Source organism: Alternaria novae-zelandiae (genome assembly GCF_023758075.1).
Source record: "Alternaria novae-zelandiae strain BMP 2774 chromosome Unknown scaffold_1, whole genome shotgun sequence".
Taxonomy (NCBI): Eukaryota; Fungi; Ascomycota; class Dothideomycetes; order Pleosporales; family Pleosporaceae; genus Alternaria; species Alternaria novae-zelandiae.
In genome coordinates, this window is record NW_026056961.1 from 3,228,671 (window position 1) to 3,252,638 (window position 23,968).

At 48.7% G+C, this 23,968-nt stretch overlaps 8 protein-coding genes across 8 annotated transcripts; 5 read left to right on the top strand and 3 right to left on the bottom strand.

Moving 5' to 3' along the window:
* Positions 1–2,662: 2,662 nt before the first annotated feature.
* Positions 2,663–3,337, bottom strand: RLP24 (ATPase-activating ribosome biosynthesis protein; the record flags this gene model as incomplete). Its single annotated transcript, XM_049394721.1, has 2 exons — positions 2,663–3,246; positions 3,274–3,337. 2 exons carry the CDS (start codon positions 3,335–3,337, stop codon positions 2,663–2,665), a joined length of 648 nt encoding a protein of 215 aa, XP_049260550.1.
* A 657-nt stretch (positions 3,338–3,994) lies between these two features.
* Positions 3,995–4,235, top strand: PAM18 (mitochondrial import inner membrane translocase subunit TIM14; the record flags this gene model as incomplete). Its single annotated transcript, XM_049394722.1, has 2 exons — positions 3,995–4,032; positions 4,091–4,235. 2 exons carry the CDS (start codon positions 3,995–3,997, stop codon positions 4,233–4,235), a joined length of 183 nt encoding a protein of 60 aa, XP_049260551.1.
* An 821-nt stretch (positions 4,236–5,056) lies between these two features.
* J4E88_001051 (uncharacterized protein) lies at positions 5,057–5,573 on the top strand (the record flags this gene model as incomplete). Its single annotated transcript, XM_049394723.1, has 2 exons — positions 5,057–5,193; positions 5,327–5,573. The coding sequence occupies 2 exons, from the start codon at positions 5,057–5,059 to the stop codon at positions 5,571–5,573; spliced, it is 384 nt and encodes a 127-aa protein (XP_049260552.1).
* Positions 5,574–5,855: 282 nt separating this feature from the next.
* J4E88_001052 (uncharacterized protein) lies at positions 5,856–8,059 on the bottom strand (the record flags this gene model as incomplete). Its single annotated transcript, XM_049394724.1, has 2 exons — positions 5,856–6,644; positions 6,704–8,059. The coding sequence occupies 2 exons, from the start codon at positions 8,057–8,059 to the stop codon at positions 5,856–5,858; spliced, it is 2,145 nt and encodes a 714-aa protein (XP_049260553.1).
* Positions 8,060–9,046: 987 nt separating this feature from the next.
* On the top strand, positions 9,047–10,892 carry J4E88_001053 (uncharacterized protein; the record flags this gene model as incomplete). The annotated part of the gene is made up of 5 exons (XM_049394725.1): positions 9,047–9,285; positions 9,342–9,962; positions 10,014–10,134; positions 10,195–10,694; positions 10,760–10,892. The coding sequence occupies 5 exons, from the start codon at positions 9,047–9,049 to the stop codon at positions 10,890–10,892; spliced, it is 1,614 nt and encodes a 537-aa protein (XP_049260554.1).
* A 329-nt stretch (positions 10,893–11,221) lies between these two features.
* J4E88_001054 (uncharacterized protein) lies at positions 11,222–12,412 on the bottom strand (the record flags this gene model as incomplete). Its single annotated transcript, XM_049394726.1, has 1 exon — positions 11,222–12,412. One exon carries the CDS (start codon positions 12,410–12,412, stop codon positions 11,222–11,224), a length of 1,191 nt encoding a protein of 396 aa, XP_049260555.1.
* A 950-nt stretch (positions 12,413–13,362) lies between these two features.
* Positions 13,363–14,814, top strand: J4E88_001055 (uncharacterized protein; the record flags this gene model as incomplete). The annotated part of the gene is made up of 1 exon (XM_049394727.1): positions 13,363–14,814. The coding sequence occupies one exon, from the start codon at positions 13,363–13,365 to the stop codon at positions 14,812–14,814; it is 1,452 nt and encodes a 483-aa protein (XP_049260556.1).
* A 2,818-nt stretch (positions 14,815–17,632) lies between these two features.
* J4E88_001056 (uncharacterized protein) lies at positions 17,633–21,313 on the top strand (the record flags this gene model as incomplete). Its single annotated transcript, XM_049394728.1, has 2 exons — positions 17,633–18,256; positions 18,485–21,313. 2 exons carry the CDS (start codon positions 17,633–17,635, stop codon positions 21,311–21,313), a joined length of 3,453 nt encoding a protein of 1,150 aa, XP_049260557.1.
* Positions 21,314–23,968: the final 2,655 nt, after the last annotated feature.

Here is a 23,968-nt window from a genome sequence, read left to right on the forward strand (position 1 = left end):
ACCGTTGGGAGATATTGGAAGGAAATTGGAGAGTCGTTGCAAGGACAAATTCAGATCCACTGTTGCACGATTCCGCGACGTGCGTGAGGCGAAAAAGATATCTGCATCCTCAGCATTGTCAACCACCATCGTCCATTGGCCATTTGTAGCATTGCATAGCCATCTATGCACGGTTGGAAGAACGTCGATTGAAGTGTCATTCCGGTGATATATGTTCGCCGCCGCGGCGATTGCGCTGAAACTTTCTCTGAAACTTGCCCGTGTCTTTGCGTTAACCCAGAAAACCCATTTCGTTGGTGAATGAAACCGGACTCGATAGGCATATTCGATAGCCACTCCTGTCTTCCTGAATACTACATCAGTACGCTGTCATTACTCATGAAGCCAGACGTACCCAATGCCGGCAGGTCCAATCAGGGATGCCCAGCCAGCGGAATTGGAGCAGATCTGATATACTTTCTCCAAGCAATCGCCATGATGGAATTCGTTTTCGCGCTGAAAAGGAACCGTCCATGGACGCACTTTGTTGTGTAGCGATCGCTCAGCTTCATCACGCAACCGCGTCAATGCTCTTGCGAACCCCTCACCGTATATTAGCGGCATATAAACGCCGCACAAACCCAGTAGAGAATATGCTATGTCCTCTTCCCTCTTCGTCTGACGTTCCCTAATCCATGATATGCGATCGTCAATGCTAAATTTCTCCATTGAGCCGCTCTGGAGTGCCAGTACAGGTATCCGGGTTCGAACATGGAGAGCCTGCAGCAGTGTGACTTTGTCGCCCAGCAGTCTTCCTGTCCTTGAGTAGAACTCGACAACTTTCGGCGCGAGCATCTCTTGCAGTGTCCAACCGCGCTGAAACCATCTACTGCTGTCGAATATTTGCACCCATTGTTCCTCGGATATGTCTGCGACAGGCACATCGATCTCCACGTCTGAGAGCAAGACATAGCACTTCTCCGCCTGCCGGTACCATTTGTACATAGAGTTAATTGCTTCGGTCAACTCAGCGCTACTGCTCTTGTCGATGCAGCATGTGTCGACCCAAAAGAACTCTAGCCTGTCGCTCGTAGCACGTTTGGAACAGAAGACTAGCTTGCTATACCCAGGGATACTCTTGGCTTGCTCGCTTCTCAAATCTGCAAATGTGACTTCATCTTCGTTCGAACCCCAGGTGTGCGATAGGATTGCGTAGGGTGGAACTTGCTCCTTGAACCGCTCAACAAGGCTGAAGCCGACGGGATCAGGCGATCGCTGTAGGAGGCGCATGGCGCAATAATATGAGAGAATGTAGAAAGTATTGTGCCGATAGCATAGAGTGCTGTATTTGAACGAAGTGGGGTTTTCATGCGATACTGCCGCCTTGAGGGGTGGAGTGAAATCACATGGAACGGCCAACAAGGCTGGATATAAGCGTTTCGCTGCGGTCAGACAGCCTCAAGGAGGAGGTTCCAAGCCTCCCTGACACAGCCACTCCCTTGTCATTGCCGACGCATTTGTCTGCATGTTGTAAGGCTTTCAATTCAAGGCTATGCCGTGCACACCAGCTTTTGTGGCAACTGGAGCGACGCACAGTCTCGTCATGGTGACCCGCCGGCGTGGGATAGAGTCAATAAAGAGCTAGTTCGAGAGGACATGGGTAGAATTGGCCCATGGTATTGTAAGGTGAGTGGTGACCACGCGCTCAGCTCAACGCACGGACTTCAAACCACTTTAACCCGTAAGCTGCAGATCTTGCTTGGGAAGTGTTCCCTGGGTTGGTTGTGTCTGCCTGCTATGATCATCTGTTCGAGGCAAGCAAATCGCCAGACGCCTGGAACAATGCATCATAGTACTGCATATTGGAGTGTTATCAGGCTCAGCCATTGACCTGGCAAACGCTGCGAAGCCATCGTAACCCGTGAGTCGCTCTCTGTATGATGCGTTAACAAAGTGGAACTTTTCAAAAATCTCAAGCCCATCTAGCGGCGGTAACTTGTCAGTCTTGGCTGGTAAAGAACAGCCCATGAAGCCATAAGGCTGTGTCGCGCATGCAGCATCTTCGCATCAGTGCATGCGTCGTCATTTCGATGCTGCAGGGTTGTGGGAAGGTGTGCGCTGTGGGGGCTCGATCAGTGTGACGGTAATTCAGTCGGGTGTCGGGTGTCGAAATCAAAAGACGGCGCGTTGTACCAGTAGGCGATCAATCAGCATGGAGGCTGTGGGTGAGGGATGTAGCATGGGACGAATTAGTGGCAGCGGCAGCGGCAGCCCGGAACTGAAGCCGAGTCTCGAACAGGATTAGCGCATCAACGCAAGATCACGTGGACATCCTTGGAAGAACCCACCCTTGGACGAGACCATCCCATAATGCATGCCATGCTTCCACGCAGTGTCGTGATTAGAGTAATGTTGGATACAAATGACGCATCTCAGTGCAATGCACATAATACATCGTGGTATGTCAACACGAATGAGCAAATTCAAGTAAATGCTGCATCAATCTGCACACGACAACGAGCTTTTGGGATTGAAACATGCTTTTGCTGTGGTATCGAAATCATGTCCGTAATCTACCATATGTGAGACGCCAAACTCCATGACTATGTCAGAGGATCGTTGAATGACTGTCGAAATCGTACTGTCATATCGCGGAAGATACCAATTGTACCCCAACAAAGACCTACTCGTCAACATCCATAGCCTCAACACCACCTCCAACCTTCCTCTTCAGCATCTTTTTCGTCTTGGTCTTCTGCTTGGGCAGCTCCTCCTCAAGCTCACTGAGCTCGCTCTCCTCAGCCTCAAGTTCCTTCCTCCTAGCCGCAACCTTCTCCTTGACCTTCTGCACATCGACCTCCATCTCCTCCTGCTCAACCTCCTCCTTGGCGAACCTCTCGCTCGGCGGCAGCAAGTGCTGGTTCTCCTCGACCAGCTTCCTGTCCTCCTCACGCTGCCTCTGCTTGTTGCCACGCATACGCGCCTTGTAGAAGGCGCGTTCTCTCCTCTGCCGGATCTCGGATACACGGCCCATGGCCTTGAGGGTGGTCTGGATGAGGTCGCGGTTGTATCGCACGGGCACGTTGCGGCGCTGGGCGAAGGTGAGGGTCGAGTCGACGGTCATTTCCTTGTTGTGCGCGCGGCGGAAGGATTTGGTCCAGGCCAGCTTGCGGGGGTTGCGCTTCATTTTGAAGTTCTTGTGGCATTTGCTCTTGCAGAAGCGGAAGGCCTTTGCATCGTTGCGCACTGATGAGTCAGCAAGGATTTCTTTGGGGTGTGGTTATTTATGCATACCAAAGGTTATACCCTTGGACGGGTATACCGGCGAAGAGCAGAAGTAGCAAGTCTCGATTCTCATCTTATCGTCGTGGCGCGAATGCGATCGCGCTCGTCCTTATCGTGGAGAGGTATGCGCTTTTCTCGTCGCAGTAATCGTCAGCACGGGCTGAGATCGGGATATATAAGGATCGACCACGCTTCACTTAGTTGGCGGTGGTGAGGCGGGTGTCGTGTAAAGGTGTGGAGGTTGAGGTTCGAGAAGTTCGCCGGCTCGAAATTTTGGGTGGCCCGTGCATGCCAACCCACCTGCCATTCTGGCCCGCCAATTGCGATGCTTGTCGACCGAGGCACCTCCGCAAATTTCCTTCTGACCACCTCGCCGCCGCCATCCACCAAAGCATCGCCATCTGACGTATCTCGTACCCGCATCGCGACTTCTACCCTCCCGGAACTCGTACGCCAATATCGCATAGTCGAGCCAGAAGAGCGCCAAAAGATGTCTGCCTGGGTTTGGATATTGGGCGCCGGTGCCACTGCTTTCTTTGTATGGCCTCCAATTTCCCTAGTCACCCTTCTATTATGCCTGGATCGGGAACTGTCGGAATATGATAATACACGACGAAGATGTACTGACGGATTTGAATAGGGTCGCGCAGCACTCGTGGCGTTACGGAGATCAGGCGGTGGAGCCGGAGCACTAGGACGTGGATACTACAAAGGCGGCTTTGAGCCCAAGATGACACGGAGAGAAGCTGCACTTATATTAGAGATGCCGTAAGTCCAACGAATCTTCATATATGCCTTATGGAACCAGAGGACTGACTGTTTCTAGCGAACGCGGCATCACGAAGGAACTATTACGGAAGAAGCACCGATCGCTTATGCTTCTCAACCATCCCGATCGAGGCGGTAGCCCATACCTTGCGACCAAGGTCAACGAAGCGAAAGAACTGCTCGAGAAGGAGGTCAAGGGTTAATTCGATTGGCAAGAGGTGGATGATGTGTATACCAAGACTTTGTACTATATCACGGCATGATTCTCAGCATCAGCATGGCGTTGGACTGAATATGATTAGCGATTTACGACTCCCTATATGGTTTTGTTCTGTTCATGTCATATGAACTCGGTGAACTCCAGTTTTGCTGACCGTGAAGGATAGTTGCACCACTCTACACCTCCCTGATATCATGACCAGGCGCGAGTCTGGTATCGTCTTGTACGCCAAACCCGGCATGCTCGAGCAATCGGCATTAGAAGTCAAGATTGTTGTCCAGCCGCACTAGTGCATCAGGCATTGTTGTAGGATAGTCATACAGCGCAAACTCCAACCCGCCAGAAAACCCCATGCTTTCCCTGACCCACATATCCAGAAAGCCTTTCAGAGTGCATAAAACATGGCCATTGTTCGCTCATCCCTGGCCCTTTTGACAAGCCTGCAGGCGCGCGTACAGAGACTAAGACAGTTCCCGCCTGTAAAGGCAGCGGGCGTCAACTATTACCTTGCCTCATCGAATGGTCACCGGGCGGATGTAGGTCCGATTACTATTACTTCAAAGGCATACATCTCTGTCATGTTCCATGCAGGAATGCCTGATTTCAGCCTAGTTCGTGGGGATGAGCCTGGCCTGTAAGTTCAGCCTTGTGCCATGGAAGAGGGGTATATAATCGTTGCTCAGCCTTCCGACGTTCTTTTTTCTTTCCATCGACGATACAGCAACCAGTCAGCGAACTCGAAGAACGCAGAAAACCATACTGATTACGATCACCACCTAGTCAATCAAGTACTAAACGCCCATCATGTCCGGCAACGAGGATGACTACAAACAGCATCAACAGAACTGGGAGGCCAAGCGAGACGAAGGCTATACTGACAAGGACGAGTGGATGAAGAATGAGCAAGCCAACAATGAAGAGATGCTTGCTGAAATGGAAGCGTAAGCCACCTACCCTCTCATTTACCACGACATCCTTTGATGAGCCACCGCTATGCACCTCCATCACAAAACTGCTTATTATACCGCAAAACATCCTTGAGAGCCGAGATTGACAGCAAAGTAGCGAACGCAGGGGTCGCGAAGAGGCACGCGATGAATACGGCGACGACGCTGACGAGGGACATGACGACCGCATCGAGAAGCTCAAAGACACGGAGCAAACGGTGCGAAACAGAATTGCGTATCTGAAGGGTGAATACACATATGATCACGAGCAAGAATCGGAGTCTGAGCCAGAAGCGGGATCTGGGGATGAGCAAGAACAAGAGCTTGCGGTAGAGGAATCGTCGGATATGGAACTTGATTCGGATAGTGATTAGAGTGAGAGGTACTTAGAGTTGATAAACTCATCTTATACCAGGAAAAAGCTGAACAGGTTTGCAGATTACACCATGCCAGAAACCTACAAGAAAGGTGACCTAACGTCAACGTCGGCTCTAGGGTGGTCGTCGTTTTCCTCGTTTGGCGTGAGCTTCTCACTAACGATAATCCTTTTGCATGTAGATCGCATGAAAAAAGCGCTCATGAAAGCCTGCCTTGGCAATGTGACAAAGCGAGTACTGGTGTCATTTGATAGTATGTACAAATCGCAGAGAAACACCTCAATCATTACCCTTACACCCATTCGTCCATCCACCCGCCGCCTTGACGATCTTGTTATTTGCCCAACACCTCGCACGTACCCAAATCGGCGTACTAAACGTCGCATACCACTCGTGCCCATCATGATCAGCCGGATTGTCAAAGTACTCGAACTTCCAAAAGGTTGTACCAAGACCATAGCAGCCATTCATGTTAGGCCGAAGAGTATCTTTTCCGTAATCCCAGGTCGAGAAGCCAGCACCCTCAACCTTGTAGCGTCCGTGAGTCCCCTTATACCAGCCCTCACAGCGACCATATGGCGCTTTTGGCGGCGGCCAGGGGCGGTTACTGCGGCGGGGATTGAGCTCGTACTTGTAGTCTCCGCCGCTGCGAATGTATCTGCCACCACCCTTCCAGTTCATGGGGTTGTCGGATGTGTCGCATGAGTTCATGATCTTCTTCATTGAGTCCACGCACTCGTCCTTGTCGAATCCCGAAACACCATTGCTGAGTGTGACGACGTAGTCGTGTTGTTCAGGTGTGCCTTCGTCGTAGGTCTTGGAGTAACTCCAGTTGATTTTGTTTTTGTCGTGCTTGTCTTGGACTTCCTTGCAGAACTCCTCGTAGTTCTCGTTGGTGCGGTTTCCACTGACGTAGAATTTGCTACCTGTCTTGGAGAAACATGTGAATTCGTCTTTGACGGCGGTGCAGGCGGGTGAGTCGACGCCCAGAACGATGGCGCGCAGGTCCATGAGTTCTGAGAGAGCGAAGGAGGCTATGGTCAGGTGGCCGGCTTCGTTGGGATGGAACTGCAAATGTCAGTCAAAGAACCTTGGCATAATTGTACCTAGATGCAGCTAGTACTTACGTTACGGCCAATTGTGTCGGGCATGCCCATACCAAAGGTCATATCGAAGCCACCATCCCCAGGGCAGCCTGGTGGTGAGGGAGCGCGGGCGTCGAGCTTGTGCCTGACGGCAGCACGTGGATCAGGTGACTTGTAAAGAATGGAGTCGTAGAGTGTACGTTCGAGGTTTCGATCGCGAGCCTCCATCATAGCTTTGATGCGATTCACCTGGCGTTTCTCCGAGTTGGATAGCCTGGTCGAGTTCAGTATCTCCTCGAGATCCATGTCGCGCTTGCGTAGCTCCGTCCGCTCAAAATCGTTTTGCCATTCATCCCAAGGGTGCGTGTCGGGCTTGATGAAGTGCATGTTTGGTTGCTTTGGATCTGGATAGTCGCCATTGCTACTCGGCGAGCACATTCGGGCGTCCACCTCATTCGAGACCCAGTAATCCCAATCAGCGTAGCCAACCTTGTACTTGACCTTATCACTCTTGGCAGCTTTGTCAACGGCGTCGCGAATCGCCTGGTTGATGTCAAGCACCAGCTGATTGAAGACGTGGCGACGTTCGATAGTAAGAGCTCGGTACGAGGAACCCAATGGGAGAAACCAGAAGAAGTCCCACGACTGGCGATCGCAGTTGTCTTCCTGAGTGTCGAAGAATTGAGCATAGCTGTTCACGACGACGATACCGTCCTCGTTCATCTTCTCGTCGAGGGCTTCCAAAATCTGAAAGATGTTGTCGGTGATAATATTCTTGGCATTTTCCTGGGCCTTTGCGATGACGGTCTCGCAGGCGGATGTCTTGCCGTAGGGCAGCATGATGCAATCTGCAATCATCTTGGCGAGACAAAGGTCGTTTCCGCCAGAAGTGAAAGTGACGAAGTCGAGCTTGCCCTCTAGGGCCTGCGCCTGCTGGTAGATTTGTTCAGAACGATCGCCGCTGCAGGCGAGGTATTGGAAGCCGCCGTCCTTTTCGACGTGGGCACCAAACTGTGCCTCTATAACCTTGGGGTATGCCATGTCATATCTGGAACACTTCCAGTTGTCTCGAACCTCTTCCAGCCCACTGGGCACTCTGATAGCTACCTCGTCCGCAGTGATTCTGTGGCCGAGAGGCCTTCCAGCACCGATGCCGGCTGTGTAGCTATCGCCGATGGCTGCCCAGCGTTTGATCCACTCCATACTGCTTGGATCGTCATCCCGCTTGCGAAGAGTGGGCGGTGTCGGCGAGGAGGACAAGTTGACAGATGAGGCAGCTTCTGAACGTTGATATAGTCTTGCACTTCTGGCATGTCTTCCATGGTGTGCGTGGTGTGGAACGTAGCCATTCGTCGAGCTGATCAGGACCGAGAGGCCCAAGATCAACGTGATAATCATGTCGGTTGGTGTTACCGGACTAAACGAGAGACATGAATGAAGAATGAGCGTGAGGCGTAGGGCGAATGACCAACGTTGCGAGCGTGTGAGCTAGGCTCATAGACTATGAACAAGCAAGCGAAGCTTCGGAAGAGACGGGAGAAGAATTAGCTAAAGGCGGTTGATGATCAGGCGTCTGGATGTCGAGATGACCCTTCGCTGCCTCAACGCAGCACCAGGTCATCAGCCAAGACCGGACTATGGATATCGTCAATGAATTCACCCCGGTAGTCTGCAGGGTGACATTTCGGTTGCGAGAACTAGATGAATGTTCCCGTCTGATATGGGGCCGAAAAGCCTAAGTCGGATGAGGCAGGCAACATTGTATGTACGCGATGCTACCCAAGACAAAGTGTCTTTGGTGGAGACCTACCCAGGTACCATCAGCGTATCGGCCTGACAATGGTAGAATCCCATCCAGGTACGTACGAATCCACCACTCACGAGCCAGCTCATTTGCGTTCACAACCTAGGCGCATGCTGCAGGGCGTACCTGCATCAACGAGATAGTGTCGGGGGTCGCTGATTGAGGTTAAAACGATGGAGGTGCTCGGCGGCTAAATGCAGGGCGGAATTTAGTGGCGTCCCGGCTCGGCAGGGTCCTCGCATTGACCCACCTTGACAAACTCAACCTCATTCTTCGTTCATCTTGGCACATACATCGCGCCGGAGCTGACACTACAGCAAATGAGTTTCTTATTGATTTCGCCTTGCTCGCCTACGGGCCTGGTGGCATGTTTGCCAGGCCACCCCTGATACCCGCAGCTGTGAGCCAGGTACGGGACGGGAATTGGCGCTGCGCGCCGCTCGACCATCGTCCGGTCGTGAATATGTCGTCCCACTCGGTATCACTACGCTCTTCGTCAGGCTGTCGTTCTAGCTGGGGACATTGATCGCGCTTTTCTTGTTTCTTGAAACTTGTTGTACAAACACTCATTCCACATCATCATGACATCCAGAGTTGTCTCATTCAAGGGCCTGGCCCTCAGCCTGGGCCTCCTTCTGACTGTGGAAGCACTTGATCTGGGCTCTTTCGGCGGACAGGCGGAAGTCAGGCTACTCATGGAGAACGTTGCTGGCCAGGAGACCACGCCTGAGGCTAGAGAGATGCTTATCAAAGCAAACGAGAAGCCCGACTACACATGCACTGCAACTAAGTCATGTGACCTTGGATGCTGCGGACCTCTGTAAGTCGTCGATATGAACGTGTATGATCGGCCATGATGTTAATGATAGTCGTTAGCGATGACACCGGTACCGGTGCTTGTGGCTTTGGTCCCGTCTTCTGCGGCGACAAATGCACCAGCGATTGCAGTCGTAAATCTGAATGCGATCCTGGCACCTGGGGTCTCCAGTATGCGAACCTCACCACTTGCCCACTCAACGTGTGCTGTAGCGAGCATGGCTTCTGTGGCACGACGGTTGACTTCTGCGGCCCCAATCCTGTGCCGCATCCTCAGTGCGACCTCTCGCAGCGGACCGCCGACGCGCGCACCATCGGCTACTACGAGGGCTGGAACTTCCAGCGCCCCTGTGGTAACATGGAGCCTGAGGAAATCCCCTTGGGGCACTGGACGCATATCAACTTTGCCTTTGCTCTCATCAACCCCAAAACATTCCACATCGAGGACATGGATCCAGGTACCGGATCACGATACGGTCGTGTCGCGGCCCTCAAGGAGAGGCAGCCTAACCTCAAGATCTGGATTGCTGTTGGAGGCTGGGCTATGAACGATCCGGGCTCGTACCGGACCGCCTTCTCCGACATGGCCGCCAGCGAAGCAAACCAAGACAAGTTCTTCGATTCACTGTTGACTTTCTTGAGGCGATATAACCTAGATGGCGTTGATCTCGACTGGGAGTAGTAAGTGACAAACCCTCATCATCTCTGGCTGAGCTGACACACGCGCTTTAGTCCTGTGGCTGAGGATCGAGGCGGCATACCCGAAGACTTCGACAACTACGTCAATCTTCTGCGGAGGCTCCGCGAGCGCTTGAACTCATCAGGTCGTGAATACGGCATCAGTCTGACTCTTGTGAGTAGCACCCAGTCCCTGCTATACTTTTTGTTGTTCCATCGCGACTGACCCCAATAGCCTGCCTCTTACTGGTATCTCCGCGGCTTCAATCTCCAAGGAATGGAGCCATATCTCGACTGGTTCAACATGATGACGTACGACATCCACGGTGTCTGGGACGCCAGCATCGACAGTCTCGGCCCTATTGCCCAGGCTCATACGAACTTGACCGAAATCAAGATGGGTCTCGAGCTCCTGTGGCGCAACAACATCAACCCAGAGCGTGTTGTATTGGGTCTTGGGTTCTATGGTCGCAGCTTCACGATGAAGGACCCTGGATGCATGACGGCTGGCTGTGAGTTTAGCGATGGCGCTAATGGCGGCGCATGCACGGGCACGCCCGGCGTGCTGTCGGCGGCGGAAATCAACGAGGTCATCGCTAATGGCGCCACTGTCACCCACGATGAAGAGGCGGCTGTCAAGATTGTCACTTGGGACTCGAACCAGTGGGTCTCATTCGACGACACGCAAACGTTGGGAACAAAAGTTGATTTTGCTCATCAGCACTGCTTAGGAGGGTAAGTGCGACGATCTCGTTCTTGATGCATCGCAAATCTGTGACCATTTGCTAACGAGAATGCAGAACCATGGTCTGGGCTATAGATCTCGACGATGGCACGCTTACAAAAGCTCTTGGCGAAAACATCGAGAGACTGCCGATGCCCACGTACAAACCAAGACAGGTCTTTGAATGCGGTGCAAGGCCTGAGTTGTAGCTAGCAACCTGGGCGTGTTCACGTCGCAGGTTTAGTCATATCCATGATGGGTGACATTTATAGCATGAATCAATCGCAATCGCAATCTGTCTTCTGATGTGTGGCAAAGATCCACCCCGTCCGCGTGAAGTTCGTGACCGGTGCACGGCCTGTGGGAGGCCTCTTGCCCTTTTACTTTCCCTTGATAAGATCAACCCCCAGTTTCACGCGGTGTTCACACGAGTATAACGACATGTATATGATTGTAGCTGAGAGTACCCAGTAATTATAACGAAAGTCTATCTTCATGATCCATGAACGGACTTGGCTGGTACTTGCACACCCGGTACTCATCCACATGTACCATCTTTGGTGTCGCCGGCGCGAGAAAATTCTCCACTGCTCCTAGCATCCTTGAGTCTGTTATGGAACTCGCTTGATCCTGAATTGTGCGGCACCTCCAGGGTGGAAGGCGCGGGATCGCCGTAGAGCGCGACTATACGGTCGACATCCATGTTGCTGGGGCGGTGACGAATCGGGATGATTTGGTCCGGCATGGAGTCTTTCTTGTATTTCATGATGACACGACGATTCGCACCATTATCGCCACCACCAGCTTGAGAAGGATACAACATGATCGAATCTGGGTCAAACTGCGCGTCTATAACCATGTTCGCAGTGTTGCTAATGGGAAGCCAATCAGCAGCACTGAAACCGTATTTGCTGGCAACGCCGCGCAAGACACAAAGGTTGTTGTATTCTCCCTGCAAGATATCTCGCTTTCTCAAGTCCACTTCCGTATCAATCAGGACCTGTACTGATTTGTGAATCTTGTAATGGTCTTCGAGGTTTCCACAATTGAAGTCGTCGGTCTCGAAGTACTTTTTCCCGGTCATTGGAACGCTCCAAGAGGGCCCGGTGATGCTACTCTGTTCCCAGTAATACGGATTTTGGTGCTCGTGCGCAAGGCCCCAGGCGTGACCTAACTCATGGGCGATATTGGCGGGTGTGTTTTCTTGACCGACACCTTCCTTGTCAGAAAGGTGCATGGTTGGCCCACGGACGGCTGTCGTGGGGTTGTCCGCGATCTCCTGTGCGTCGACCACGGGAATGCCCAGCGTCGTAGAAAACCTGCCGTAGTCGTTGTAATGGATGTGCAACACGGAGTCGCGCTTGTCTTCAGACTTGCATTCTGCATCTGAGACTTCCTCGTACTTGAAGCCATGTCTATTGAGCTGAGCCCACAGTTCTATGGCCGACCTGAAGAGGCCCTCGAGCTTATCATGACCCTGCGAGTTTTCGAAGCAGTATCTGATCGTCTTTTTTGGCCAGATGCGGGGTAATTCTGCTTGACCTGGCCGACTCTCGATGGAAAAAGCGCGCTTGCTGAGTGACGAAGTCGCGTTGATGGTTTCGATGGCTGAGTAGTCAGGGCGAGGGTTTGTACGTTTGTTAGGTGCTTTGGCCTCCCAAAACCTGCTGCCCCCAAAAACCCCTTCGGCGCTAGCGAGCAAGAAGATGAGAATGGAGAAAAGATGCATGTTGAACGAGTGTGTTGGTGAACGAGTGTATGAGTAAATGAGCTAACGAGTGACTTCCGCTCGAGACGGCGAGTTGGTGATATCCAACAACCAAGCAGCGGTAACAAGTATTCAAGGATTGATTGCGCCGAGTGAACAGCACACAACATACCTGGACTCAAGCCCCATCCCACCCTGGTCTCGGCCTTGCGCAAGGCTGCCTACGCAGGTAGATGCCCATCTCTATTGGGACTTTTTGCTTACAGTCTCTTTCGATAGAATGCGCCAATAAATTTTGCCGGTGTGCAGTTCCCGTCCCGATGGTCATCCAGTCAGCATAAAATGTTAGCTTCAATCATACGTCCCCACTTATCCCGGTCGTGGTAATCGAAAAGGGCAGGTCCCGACCCCTATCAATTACGCCCTGCTTGCATCCCATATGAGCTATGCTTGGCAGAATCCTGAGGCTAAGGCATGCAATGTAACGTGGTGAAGAAAGAGGATGATAAAACTTTGTCCGTGGCGGCACGGCGGGTTCCTGCAGGTGAGCTTAGCCGCCTTAGCCCCACTAAGAATCTGCGCCGATAGCCTAAACCTGTGAGGTGCACCATCAAGCACTACGACATGCGGCTGCGAAGCGAGCATCATCGCCGCTCTACCTGAAAGACCCTGCCCAGACATACATCCTTGCATCAGTCAGACGACTGGAATGATGGACGGCTGGCCTTAACAAACTCGGCATGTACCCAATGGGTATTCTAATATCGCATTCTGGTTTTCGGGCCGCTAGACATCCCCTCACACCTGGGCTTCATGGCGTGTTCATTCGTTTCCGTACATTCATAGCAGAACCAGAGCATTTCGCGATCCTCTTGCGTCAAGCTCCAGTCTTCGAGGACTGGTTGTACACACTGGTCTCTCGACTACTTCGATAGCCAGCCACTCGCCTAGCTGCTGTGTCAAGTTCGACCATGCGTTTACTGAGCCAACAAACGCGTTCCCTGGCTGCGGGCCTACTTCTCACAGTCGTCAGTGCCCAAGACTCCAGTCCTACAGGTCCAGTACACCCGGGCCAGCCCGAGAACTGCAACGGCTGGCATACCGTGGTCAAGGACGAGAATTGTCAGATCGTGTCTCAAGCCTACGGTATATCCACGGAGCAGTTCCTTGAGTGGAACCCCGCGGTTTCCTCCGACTGTCGCGACAACTTTTGGCTCGACTCGGCCTACTGTGTGAGCGTCGGAAAGACCAGTACCAGACCCACCATATCCTCGCGACCTACATCCACGTTCACTTCTGGTTCTAAATCATCGTCCTCCGGAATCACTTCTCAGACGGCCATCACGTCAGCCCCTGCGACGACGAGCACTTCGTACAATTCGACTTACTCTGTCTTGCACCCCGTCACCTCGTGGAACGTGTCGACTACCAGTACCGACAATGCATGGCCACCTACCAAGACGCTCGCGGGGCAGACGCAGATTTGCAACTCATGGTACCGCGTTATGCCCGGCGATACATGTCAGCGAACGGTGGATAAGTTCGGTCTAAAATCCATCGACGAGTTTGTGAGCTGGAATCCCACGACCAAGGACGATTGTGAGATGCTTCTCGCCGATTACTGGGTCTGTGTTGGCGTTCAAAGACAAACAGGTAACACGGATCTGATATGGGAGACGGCCCAGCCAGACTTCACCGCGCCTCCCGAGCCCACCGATTACACGCCTGTTACACTACCCACAGCCGATTCGAGTTTCGCACCGATACCATCGCATGGACCTATGCCCTCCAACTGCAAAGTGTTCCATCAGGCGAAAGCCGACCAGAATTGCAATGACATTGTGAAGTTGTACGGCTACTTCTCGCAACAGCAGTTCTTGTCGTGGAACCCAGCCCTCGATGGCAATTGCCAAGGTCTTTGGCTCGACACTTGGTACTGTGTTGGCGCATACGCGGATGCTGATCTCCCACTACCCGCACATCAGACGGCCAAACCGACGGAGGGCAAAATCCCTCTGGGATACCCCAACGACTGCGCGCGATGGTATCAGACAACCTTCGACGACACGTGCGAGGTTATCGCGCTTATGTTCGGTAGCTTCAGCGAGGCCGACTTCGTGAAGTGGAATCCCTCCGTTTTCGGCGATTGCGCCGGCATCGTTTCAGATGCATGGTACTGTATAGGTCGCCCGGGCACGCCAAGTACGCGTACTCCAGGCGCGCCTTCGCCGACGCAAATGACAGAGACCATACAACCGACTGCGACGCAGCCGACAACCACTACAACAAAGCCAACTGAGCCTGTGCAGACACCTTCACCTGTTCGCGAAGGCATGGCGGACAATTGTGTGAGCTTCCACCTCCAGCAGCCAGACGAGTTCTGCTACGCGATGGCGACTGGCGCCGGCATCTCTTTGGCGTAAGTGCTTTCCGCGTCCAACCACTTTCCACGGTTCCTTCTCTTGGCCTTAGCTCTATCATCTCGAAGCTCATACTGACACTATCACATAGCCAATTTTACGAGTGGAATCCCGCCGTGGGCAACGACTGCCAGAACCTGTGGCCTGATTACTACTACTGCGTTGGGGTATGATCTATTTGATGGAAGTGCAGGCATAGGTGCAGAACGTGCCGCCTTGGCGCTGTCAAGACGTTATCAAAATAGCTGTCAATGAGTGTAAATTTGCTTACATGCGGTGATGGTGTCTTGCGGCGCGGTGTTGGCCCAGATCGTGGATGGTGGATCCAGACTGGCGGCAAATGGTCTTGGCAAACACGCTAGATAGATTAGACCCGTGGACCTCCCGGGCTGGAGACGGTCCAAACCCCGAATGAGAGGAGCAGTCTTTTCCGTGGATGGATGCGCGCCGCTAACGATGTGAAGCTCCTTGCATTGTACATCGGACCATTATGGGTAAGATGCCGTTCCTTGGCGGTTGACGCAGGGATGATTAACGAGAACGGAGGCGCAATCAGCGGCCGCCTTCTTCATCCCGCCAGTGCGTCGCCGCACACATGTCGTGTGCCACACACGTTCGGGCAGACGGTAGCTACCTATGTATGAGCTTACTGGCTATTGCCTGATCTCTTCTCTGTCCATCAAGACCGTCCTCTTCTCGCATCCCCAATCATGTCCAAGCTCAGCGCATGGCTGCAGAAGTACCTGCGCATCGAATCGAGCCCCAAACCGCCATCCCCGGACGAGCCTCCGTTTCTACCTTCCTCGCGACGACCGATTACACCGAGTTCGATCGATACACCAGCATGCCTCTTCTTCCAGCTGCCGTACGACATCCGAAGCATCATCTTAGCCATGGCCTTCGATAGACGCATGCTCCACATGGATCTTGTACAGCAAGCAGGCGCATGGCAATGGAGGGGCATCCCTTGCGGACGTAATCACCCAGCATGGAAGCCATCTATGCCATGGCATTGGAGAGGCCCGTGGATCGATGAGTGCATAAAGCAGATGGAGGAGGGCCGGCATAGAAGGAGCGACCCAAGCGACCCCGCTGTGCGTTCTGGGGTGTATGACATTGGCGTTATGGGGTTTCTGCTGTCTTGCAGGCAGGCGTACATGGAAGGTGTTGAGTTCTTGTATTCCGCCAACTGCATAAGCATCCAGAGCGAGCCCTTGCTTCTTCATCTTCCAAGACTGATTCCGCATAATCGATTGGCATCGATCACTTCTCTGGAACTGACGATTGAGGCACATCGTATTGAGCAAGATGATGGCACACCCTTCTTCAATATGGACCACCTAGAGCCCATTCTCGATAACATCGTCAAATACTGCCCCAGTCTCCGCAAATTCTATATGTCCCTGCTCGTTTACTGGGACCGACATCGCCACGATCTACTCACTGGTCCAGCCTTACCCCTGCTCGATGCCTTCTGGAGGTCGAAACAGTTGCGCAATATGATAGTCGAGCTGCCTGAACCGCACTACAGAGCGATCGAGTGCGCTCGGCCTATAATCCAGCATCCACGTGAAGCACCCGCCAGTGGTTGGCAGAAACGAAGTCAATGGAGAGCTTTGGATAGCAAGGAGCCTCAGGTACAATACAGATCTCTCGAGCGCTACCCGAGTCCGCCCCTGAAGCTACCGGTAGAAGACGGCGGAGATGATGAAGTGGAGAGTGCGGGATACTGGCTCCGCGAAGGTCACCCAAGATTTACCCATCTCACATCGGAATGTGGTGCCCATTAACGGCATTGCGTTACGGAGGTCCTTAGCAGAGATCAAACAAGTCGAAGTTCTGGTAAGGGGTTTAGCCTGCTGAGCCTGCACTTGTTTGAGCAATCAATCTTAATTTCGCCACAAAGGCCTTTTGCATCACGTTTAACATCTAGTATCTTGTACCTAATAGCTAGCAGACGAGAAACTACTAGAGGATGGTTCGCAAAGATGCGGAAGTACCCGCTCACACAATGGGGGACTCAGCGGCAGGCCTGTGCGATGCACGATCTGGTGGGGCTGGGAGCTAGGATGCGTTGGGGCTCATCGCAGAGGCGACAGATAGCCGTCGCCGTGCATCTGCAACTCCCGATCCCATAACTATATACTGCGCCAAGCGTAGATTCGTGTTTCCTCGCCCCTCCTGGAATTGACTGGATCGATCAACGCGTTATGCATCCCGAAGTTGATGATGGAATACGTAGCCATTTCAATGTCGGTTGCGCACAGCTCAGCGCGACGCGTCCCGTCTCTTGTCGGGCCGCGAAGCAACGATGCGCTAGCCCCGAGATTCCTAAGGGGTGGCAAACCGTCGCGCTTTGCTTTTGCCGCTACTGACAACCTTCTCGCCCAACACCATACTATCACATTGCCCCGACGATCACGGAAATACAAGTACCTTCAATCGCGTCGGTCGCAATGCAAGATGCATGCACTGGAGGTGCTTGCCTAGGGCCAGGCCGCACGTGGGAGTCTCGCAAAGCTGTTCGCGGCGAAGGCAGGCGCGAGCAGCAATTCTACCGGTACACCCGATCATCCATTAGCTGCTTTTCAACCATGTTTCGACAGGACTGATGATTCTGTAAAGATACTATGGCCCCTTCCGGCAGATGTCTGACTATGGCCCCCAATATTGCGACGTGCGCAATCCCGAGGCGAGAGAGAGACACAAGGCCGTCTCGTGCCCCGACAAGATCCTCACAGCGTTTTGCCAGCTGGGTGCTATGAGATTGAGGGCCCGACGTTGTTTGATCTTCTTCTTCGATGTCAACCATGCCTACATCATGGCCGAGGCGACACAAACTCTATCACTCGTAGATGATGCAATCCACGAACCCGGAGACGAGATGTGGATGGGTCACTCTATCATTCCCCGCGATGTTGCTTGTTGCGAGACCACCGTCAATCTTCCTTCGTTTCCTATTTCCAGTGCTGCAGACGGCGACATCCGGAAGAGCGCCTTCGTAGTAAACGACTTGACCAAGCATCCGGACCTTTCTACCAGGCCGTACGTCACTGGCTTTCCCAACGGCCGCTTCTACGCAGGTGTGCCCATCACAACACCATCTGGAGTCAACATTGGTGCATACTGCATCCTCGACGACAAAATTCGCAATGGAATCTCGCAGAAAGATCTCAGCTTCTTGGGCGACATGTCGCAAACTGTTATAAACCACCTCGAATCTGTGCGTGCTCTCTCAGAACGGCAACAAACCAATCGCATGGTGGCAGGTCTTGGAGATTTTGTTCGAGGAACGTCGGGTGCCGCTCGTAAAGCGTCGCCCGCAACTAATGTGCCTGTGAAGAACGGCGGCGTCGGAGTTCAGGAAGCTTACTCAGGTCAGTATCGCTCGCCCGAGGCCTTGATGGACCCTACAAGTACTCCCGCTATGACGCCTTCGCAGTCGGTAGGAGTCTTCTTACCCGCTCAGCATGAGAACAGCTCATCGACCGGCAACGCGCAGATATCTGAGAACCCCACTTTTCATCATCATCAGCGATCGAGCGACTATAGCGGAGCTCCCCGGCTAACCGATCGGAAACATGCGTTGCTCGATCCACATGTGCGGACAAACACCGTGAATACACAGAAACATTTTGCTTCTCCAGCAGAAGGTTTCACAACCCATCCACAGCCTCGTCGACGTGAAGATGCCGACGATCCCAGTAGTACATATCAACGTGCTGCGGAAATCCTTTGCCAATCACTCGGACTAGACGGTGTCGCCTTCCTCGACGCCTCTGTCCGAGAATTTGGCGGACTGAGCGATTCACAAAATGCGGAGTCCAATGAGGGGAGTAACGCTGATAGCGATGATTCGGCTGTCGTTTTTTCACATTCTGACCTTACAAATGAGTCACAAACCGAACATGCAACCGCCTGCCAGGTGCTAGGCTTTGCACAAACAACGCGAAACCACAGCATGGGAACAAAACATCCGACGGGTCAGCCTCCCACGAAATTGACGGAATCGTTCTTACGCAGGCTCATGCGTCGTAATCCGCTCGGAAGAGTTTGGAAGTTTGACGAAGACTTCAGAATCTATTCCGAAGACGATATTTCTTCGGACGAGTCTGGAGCCGGTGCCAGTGCTGCGGGAACACGCTCATCAAGCAATGAACAACGCAAAACCCATCGTCAAGATCGACGAAATGATGGAGATATCCTGCAGGGTGTATTGCCCGGATCACGTTGCATAGCGCTCAATGGGATATGGGACTACACCAAAAAACGGTGGGCGGTTGCGGGTCTCTACTGGACGTGTGATCCACTCAGGAATATCGCCAAAGACACAGAGATGCAATTCGTCGATGCTTTCTGTGACATTATCGTTGCCGAAACCAAGCGTCTGGAGGTATTGGGCACCGACAAAGCCAAGTCAGACTTCATTTCGACTATATCTCACGAACTTCGCTCTCCACTACATGGTATATTGGGCTCGTGCGAGTTACTAGCGGAGCAGACGTTGGACGATATAGCTACGTCCTTTGTCGAACAGATCAACTCCTGCGGACGTACCTTGCTCGATATCATCGAACATCTTCTCGATTTCGCAGATCTCAAGAGCCGGCGTTTGAAGAAAGGTGCTGTGAAAAGTTCAAACATCAGCCAGAAGCTTCTTCCACCAACCACGAGCTCTACTACCGACGATCTGAAAGCGCTAGATATGAACATAGCACTTGATGACTTGACCGAGGACGCCGTTGTATCGACCGTATACTCCTTCTATTACGGCCAAAATGCGAAAGATCACACTCATCCACCGGTCATTCTCGACATCGATCGATCCGACGGCAGGCCTTGGCATTGCAGCTTAGCCACAGGCGGCTGGAAGCGCGTTTGCATCAATCTCGTCACCAATGCACTCAAATACACGCCTTCTGGACATATCCGGGTCTTCCTAAAGCAAGAGCCGAAACAGGGATCGCGGCGACGTTTTGACGCGGTGCTTACTGTTTCCGACACCGGAAAGGGCATGTCGAAGAAGTTCCAGAGCGACCGTCTCTTCCATGACTTTGCCCAAGAGGACACATTGTCTGATGGTCTAGGCCTGGGTATGCACATAGTCTCCAGGATTGTGTATGCAATGGGTGGTAGTATCGAAGTAGTAAGCGATCAAGATGGGACAGGTACCTGCTTCACTGTACGGGTGCCGCTCGAGGATCACCCGAATAGCGAGCGTCGCACTGGGGCTTTGAACGAAAGTAAAGTCACCCCGAAGGCCTTCGAAAGCATCAACGTCGGTCTAGTGACGGGACTGCATTCATCGGCCAACGTTGAACTTATTTCAACGGAAGCGGCTTCTGCGTTAGCCATCTCCTCTATCGAAAACGTCCTCACCTCCCTGAGCATACGGTCTGCGCGATGTGAGTGGCAACGCAGCAATTCATACGATCTCATGATTGTTATGGAAGCCGACGTCAATGAATGCCTTGCGACCCTCCGAAAGGAAGCAACTACAGATGACGGGGCTGAAAAGAGGAAAGACAACATTGCGCCCATCCTCGTCGTGTGCAACAACAGTCCCAGTGCACAGATCCTTCGCGATCAGTGGGCAACAGACAAACTTCAACCTCATTTGACGATGGAGCATATCGCTCTGCCTTGTGGCGTGAAACAGGTGGCTCGAACAATATCGTCTCTTTTGCGCTTGCACGAGAAGCGTACGATGACAGTCACAGAGCGGCCAAAAGCCCACAAAGAATTCAGCAATGGTCGTCTAGCGAATGGAGCTGCTCAACACGACGCTAAGACTGATCATCAACTCCAATCACAAGCTCTTGCTTCACTGTCACCTGCAGCAAAAGTTCCTGGCGTTAGAAAGTTCGGGGCTAACTCAGCAGAAATACTTGCTGAGGTCGCAAACGTAGTTCCGGTACAATCGTCGCCGGCAGAAGTCCAGCTGGTACACCCCCCGAGTCATCGAGTCTTCGACCCTCAAGCGCTTTCGTTTTCACCACCTGCCACGACGCAAATGCCGGAACCCCCTCTGATCAAATTACCACTCGCTTCTGTAGTTGTGTCGGCCACGAAGATGCCGACCCTGCTTCTTGTAGACGACAACAACGTCAATCTTAAGCTTCTCGCTGCCTTTGCCAAGAAGCACAAGTACCCTTATCTTACCGCTCACGACGGTCAACTTGCTGTCGACGCATTCGTGAACGCTCACCAAACTGTTGCATCGCAACAAGGCAATGGAGTGAACCCTATCGACAAGGGCGCAATTGGCATACCAAACGTCATTCTTATGGACATCAACATGCCGGTTATGGACGGTTATGAGGCTGTTCAGCGGATCCGATCCTACGAGAAGAAGCATCATATGGCGGCATCGAAGATTATCGCAGTTACTGCGTTGCAGTCAGAGGCTGCACGGGCTGAAGCGTACGGTAGCGGCTTTAATATGTTTCTCAGCAAGCCGATCAAATTGCAAGATCTAGCGAAACTTATCCCGCTTCTCTAAGAAGAGACTAGTTAATTACAACGTAATGTGTATTAGCAAACAACCTATCTTTAATACTATATTCTTCTATTAGTTACGTTATCTTATCTAAATTCTAGATTAAATTCTTCTATAAGACAGCTTAGACTATTATCTATAGAAGAGTTTATTATTTTTAATTCTACTAACTCTATTAAGTAAAAAAAAAAAAAATCTAAAGTAAATCTAAACTAGATCTAAGTAACTTTACTTTCTAGCTAATACTAGAAAGTAGTAACTAGATTTTACTAAAGCTTAGCTATTATTAAGATTATAGAGTTTATATTAGTTATATTATAATGTAATATTTAATTCTATATATAACTATTTTACTTCTATCTAAAGATTTTTCTCTATATCTAGACTTTTAGACTTACTTATATAAGTAATTTAATAGATCTTTAGTATATAAAAAAAGTTTATATAATAAAATATTTTTACTTACTACTATAGTATATATAGAAAAGTTATTTTAAGCTATTATTTACTTTTCTAACTTATAAACTAAGCTAATATAAGTATTATATTTATCTACTACTTTAGCTTTTAGACTTTAATAAAAATACTTAATTTCTAAATTACTTTAATACTTATAATAATTATAATTTATTTCTAATTAGATAGATACTTCTAGTTTACTTATTAGTAGCTATAGATATATTTAGTATAAGCTAATTATATATAGCTCTATAAGTGTAGTTATTAAAAGATAAATAGTTTCTAAATTACTCTAAGACTACTAATAAAATTAAGAATATTAAGAGTTAATATTTTAAGTATATATTAGTATTAGTACTAGAACTTTTAACTAATACTAAACTATATTTTAAATTCTATAAAATATAAACCTTTTATAAAGATATATTTTATAATAGTATATAAATTCTCTACTAAATTTAACTTTTAGCTATTTACTTTAAATACTTTTAGCTAATAAAAATAACTACTTTATATCTAAGTTTAAAGAAGTTACTAGATAAATAAAATACTAATAAACTTACTATATCTTCTAATAGTATTATTACTTTAGCTAAAAACTCTTTTTAATACCTTTTACTATATTCTAATAGCTACTTCTATATTTAGAAGATAGTTATGTAGATCTTATTCTAGAATTAATAATTAAAGTATAGATAGTATAGATAAAAAATAATAATAGAATACTATTAATTTAAATAAGTAGTTCTAGTAATATAGAACTAAGTTTAATCTTCTTTTCTAATAAAGTATAGTTTAAGAAAAATCTATTATATATTAGTAGAAATATACGTAATAGACTAGCTAAGATTAGAAACTATAATAACTATTAGCTTTAATAATAAAGTTTTTTAAAAAGAATTAAGAATATTAATATTTTTAAGATAGAAAGAAAATTTATATAAATTTTAAAAGATTTAATACTTACTATTATAATACTTTATATAATAGTTTTTACTATAATCTTTATTATAATAACTTAAGAAGTTTTAATAAAAGCTTTCTCTTAAGTTATAGATTATAAGTAAGTAATAAAAGCTTTAGTAAGTAATATTATATATAAAAAGAATAAATAGTTTCTATAAGTATATTTTTATAGTAATTAAAGTACTATTTATATCGTAAATATTAAGAAAGAGTTAAATTAAGTATTATAGCTATATAGAGTAAGTAGAAGAATTTTAAAGAATAGATTTATATTAAGATTACTATATAGAGTTACTAGACTACGTTTTATTATTCTATATTTATTATCTACTATAATAAGTATCTTTAATAACTTTTTAGAATATAGTTCTATAATAACTATAACTAGTAGATAGAAATTATATTATAAAAAGTAGAAAATTAGAATACTAAGATATATAAGTACGATTTCTTATACTTTATATTATAATAGTACTAGATATCTATAGTAATTTATAGTCTTAGTTTAAAGATATGTATATATATAAATATATTTCTAGACTATTAATAGCTCTTCTACTACTTATTATAAATAGTAAGTTTATACTAATAGTAATTTAGTAATCTTAAGAATAAGTAGCTTAGAGTATTTTATACTTTTTACTATTTTTTTTTAAATATTTATATTCTCTAAGAAATATTAATACTATAGTACTTTACTAATTATATAGAAATTCTAATTCTATTAGAGTATAAAATTAAGATTTTTTTTTTCTAAAAATTTCTAATAGATAAAATAAGTATATTAAAGTAATTATTATAGAACGTATCTCTAGATACTATTATAGAATTACTATATATAATTATACTAGTATAGATTAAGATAAGCTTTTAAAAGCTTTACTACTTAAAAAAGCTTTTTAAGTAAGCTTATAATATAATAATTTACTTTTTATTTATTTATATACTTCTAGATATAATAGTTATAAGCCTAGCGCTTTAAAGAGATAATATAGTTCTATATTTATATATTTTTTTTTTTTTTTTTTTTTAGAGTTCTAAGCTTTTACTCTTATAAGTATACTACTATTCTGTTTTTATCTTATGTATTTACAGCTATAATTAATATTTATATTCTTAAGATAGAAAATATTTAATAAAGTATAGTAATACTAATTTTATTACTAATCTTTATACTTTTATAAAAGTATATTTTTATTACTTATAAAAAGTAACTTTATAAAAATCTTTATA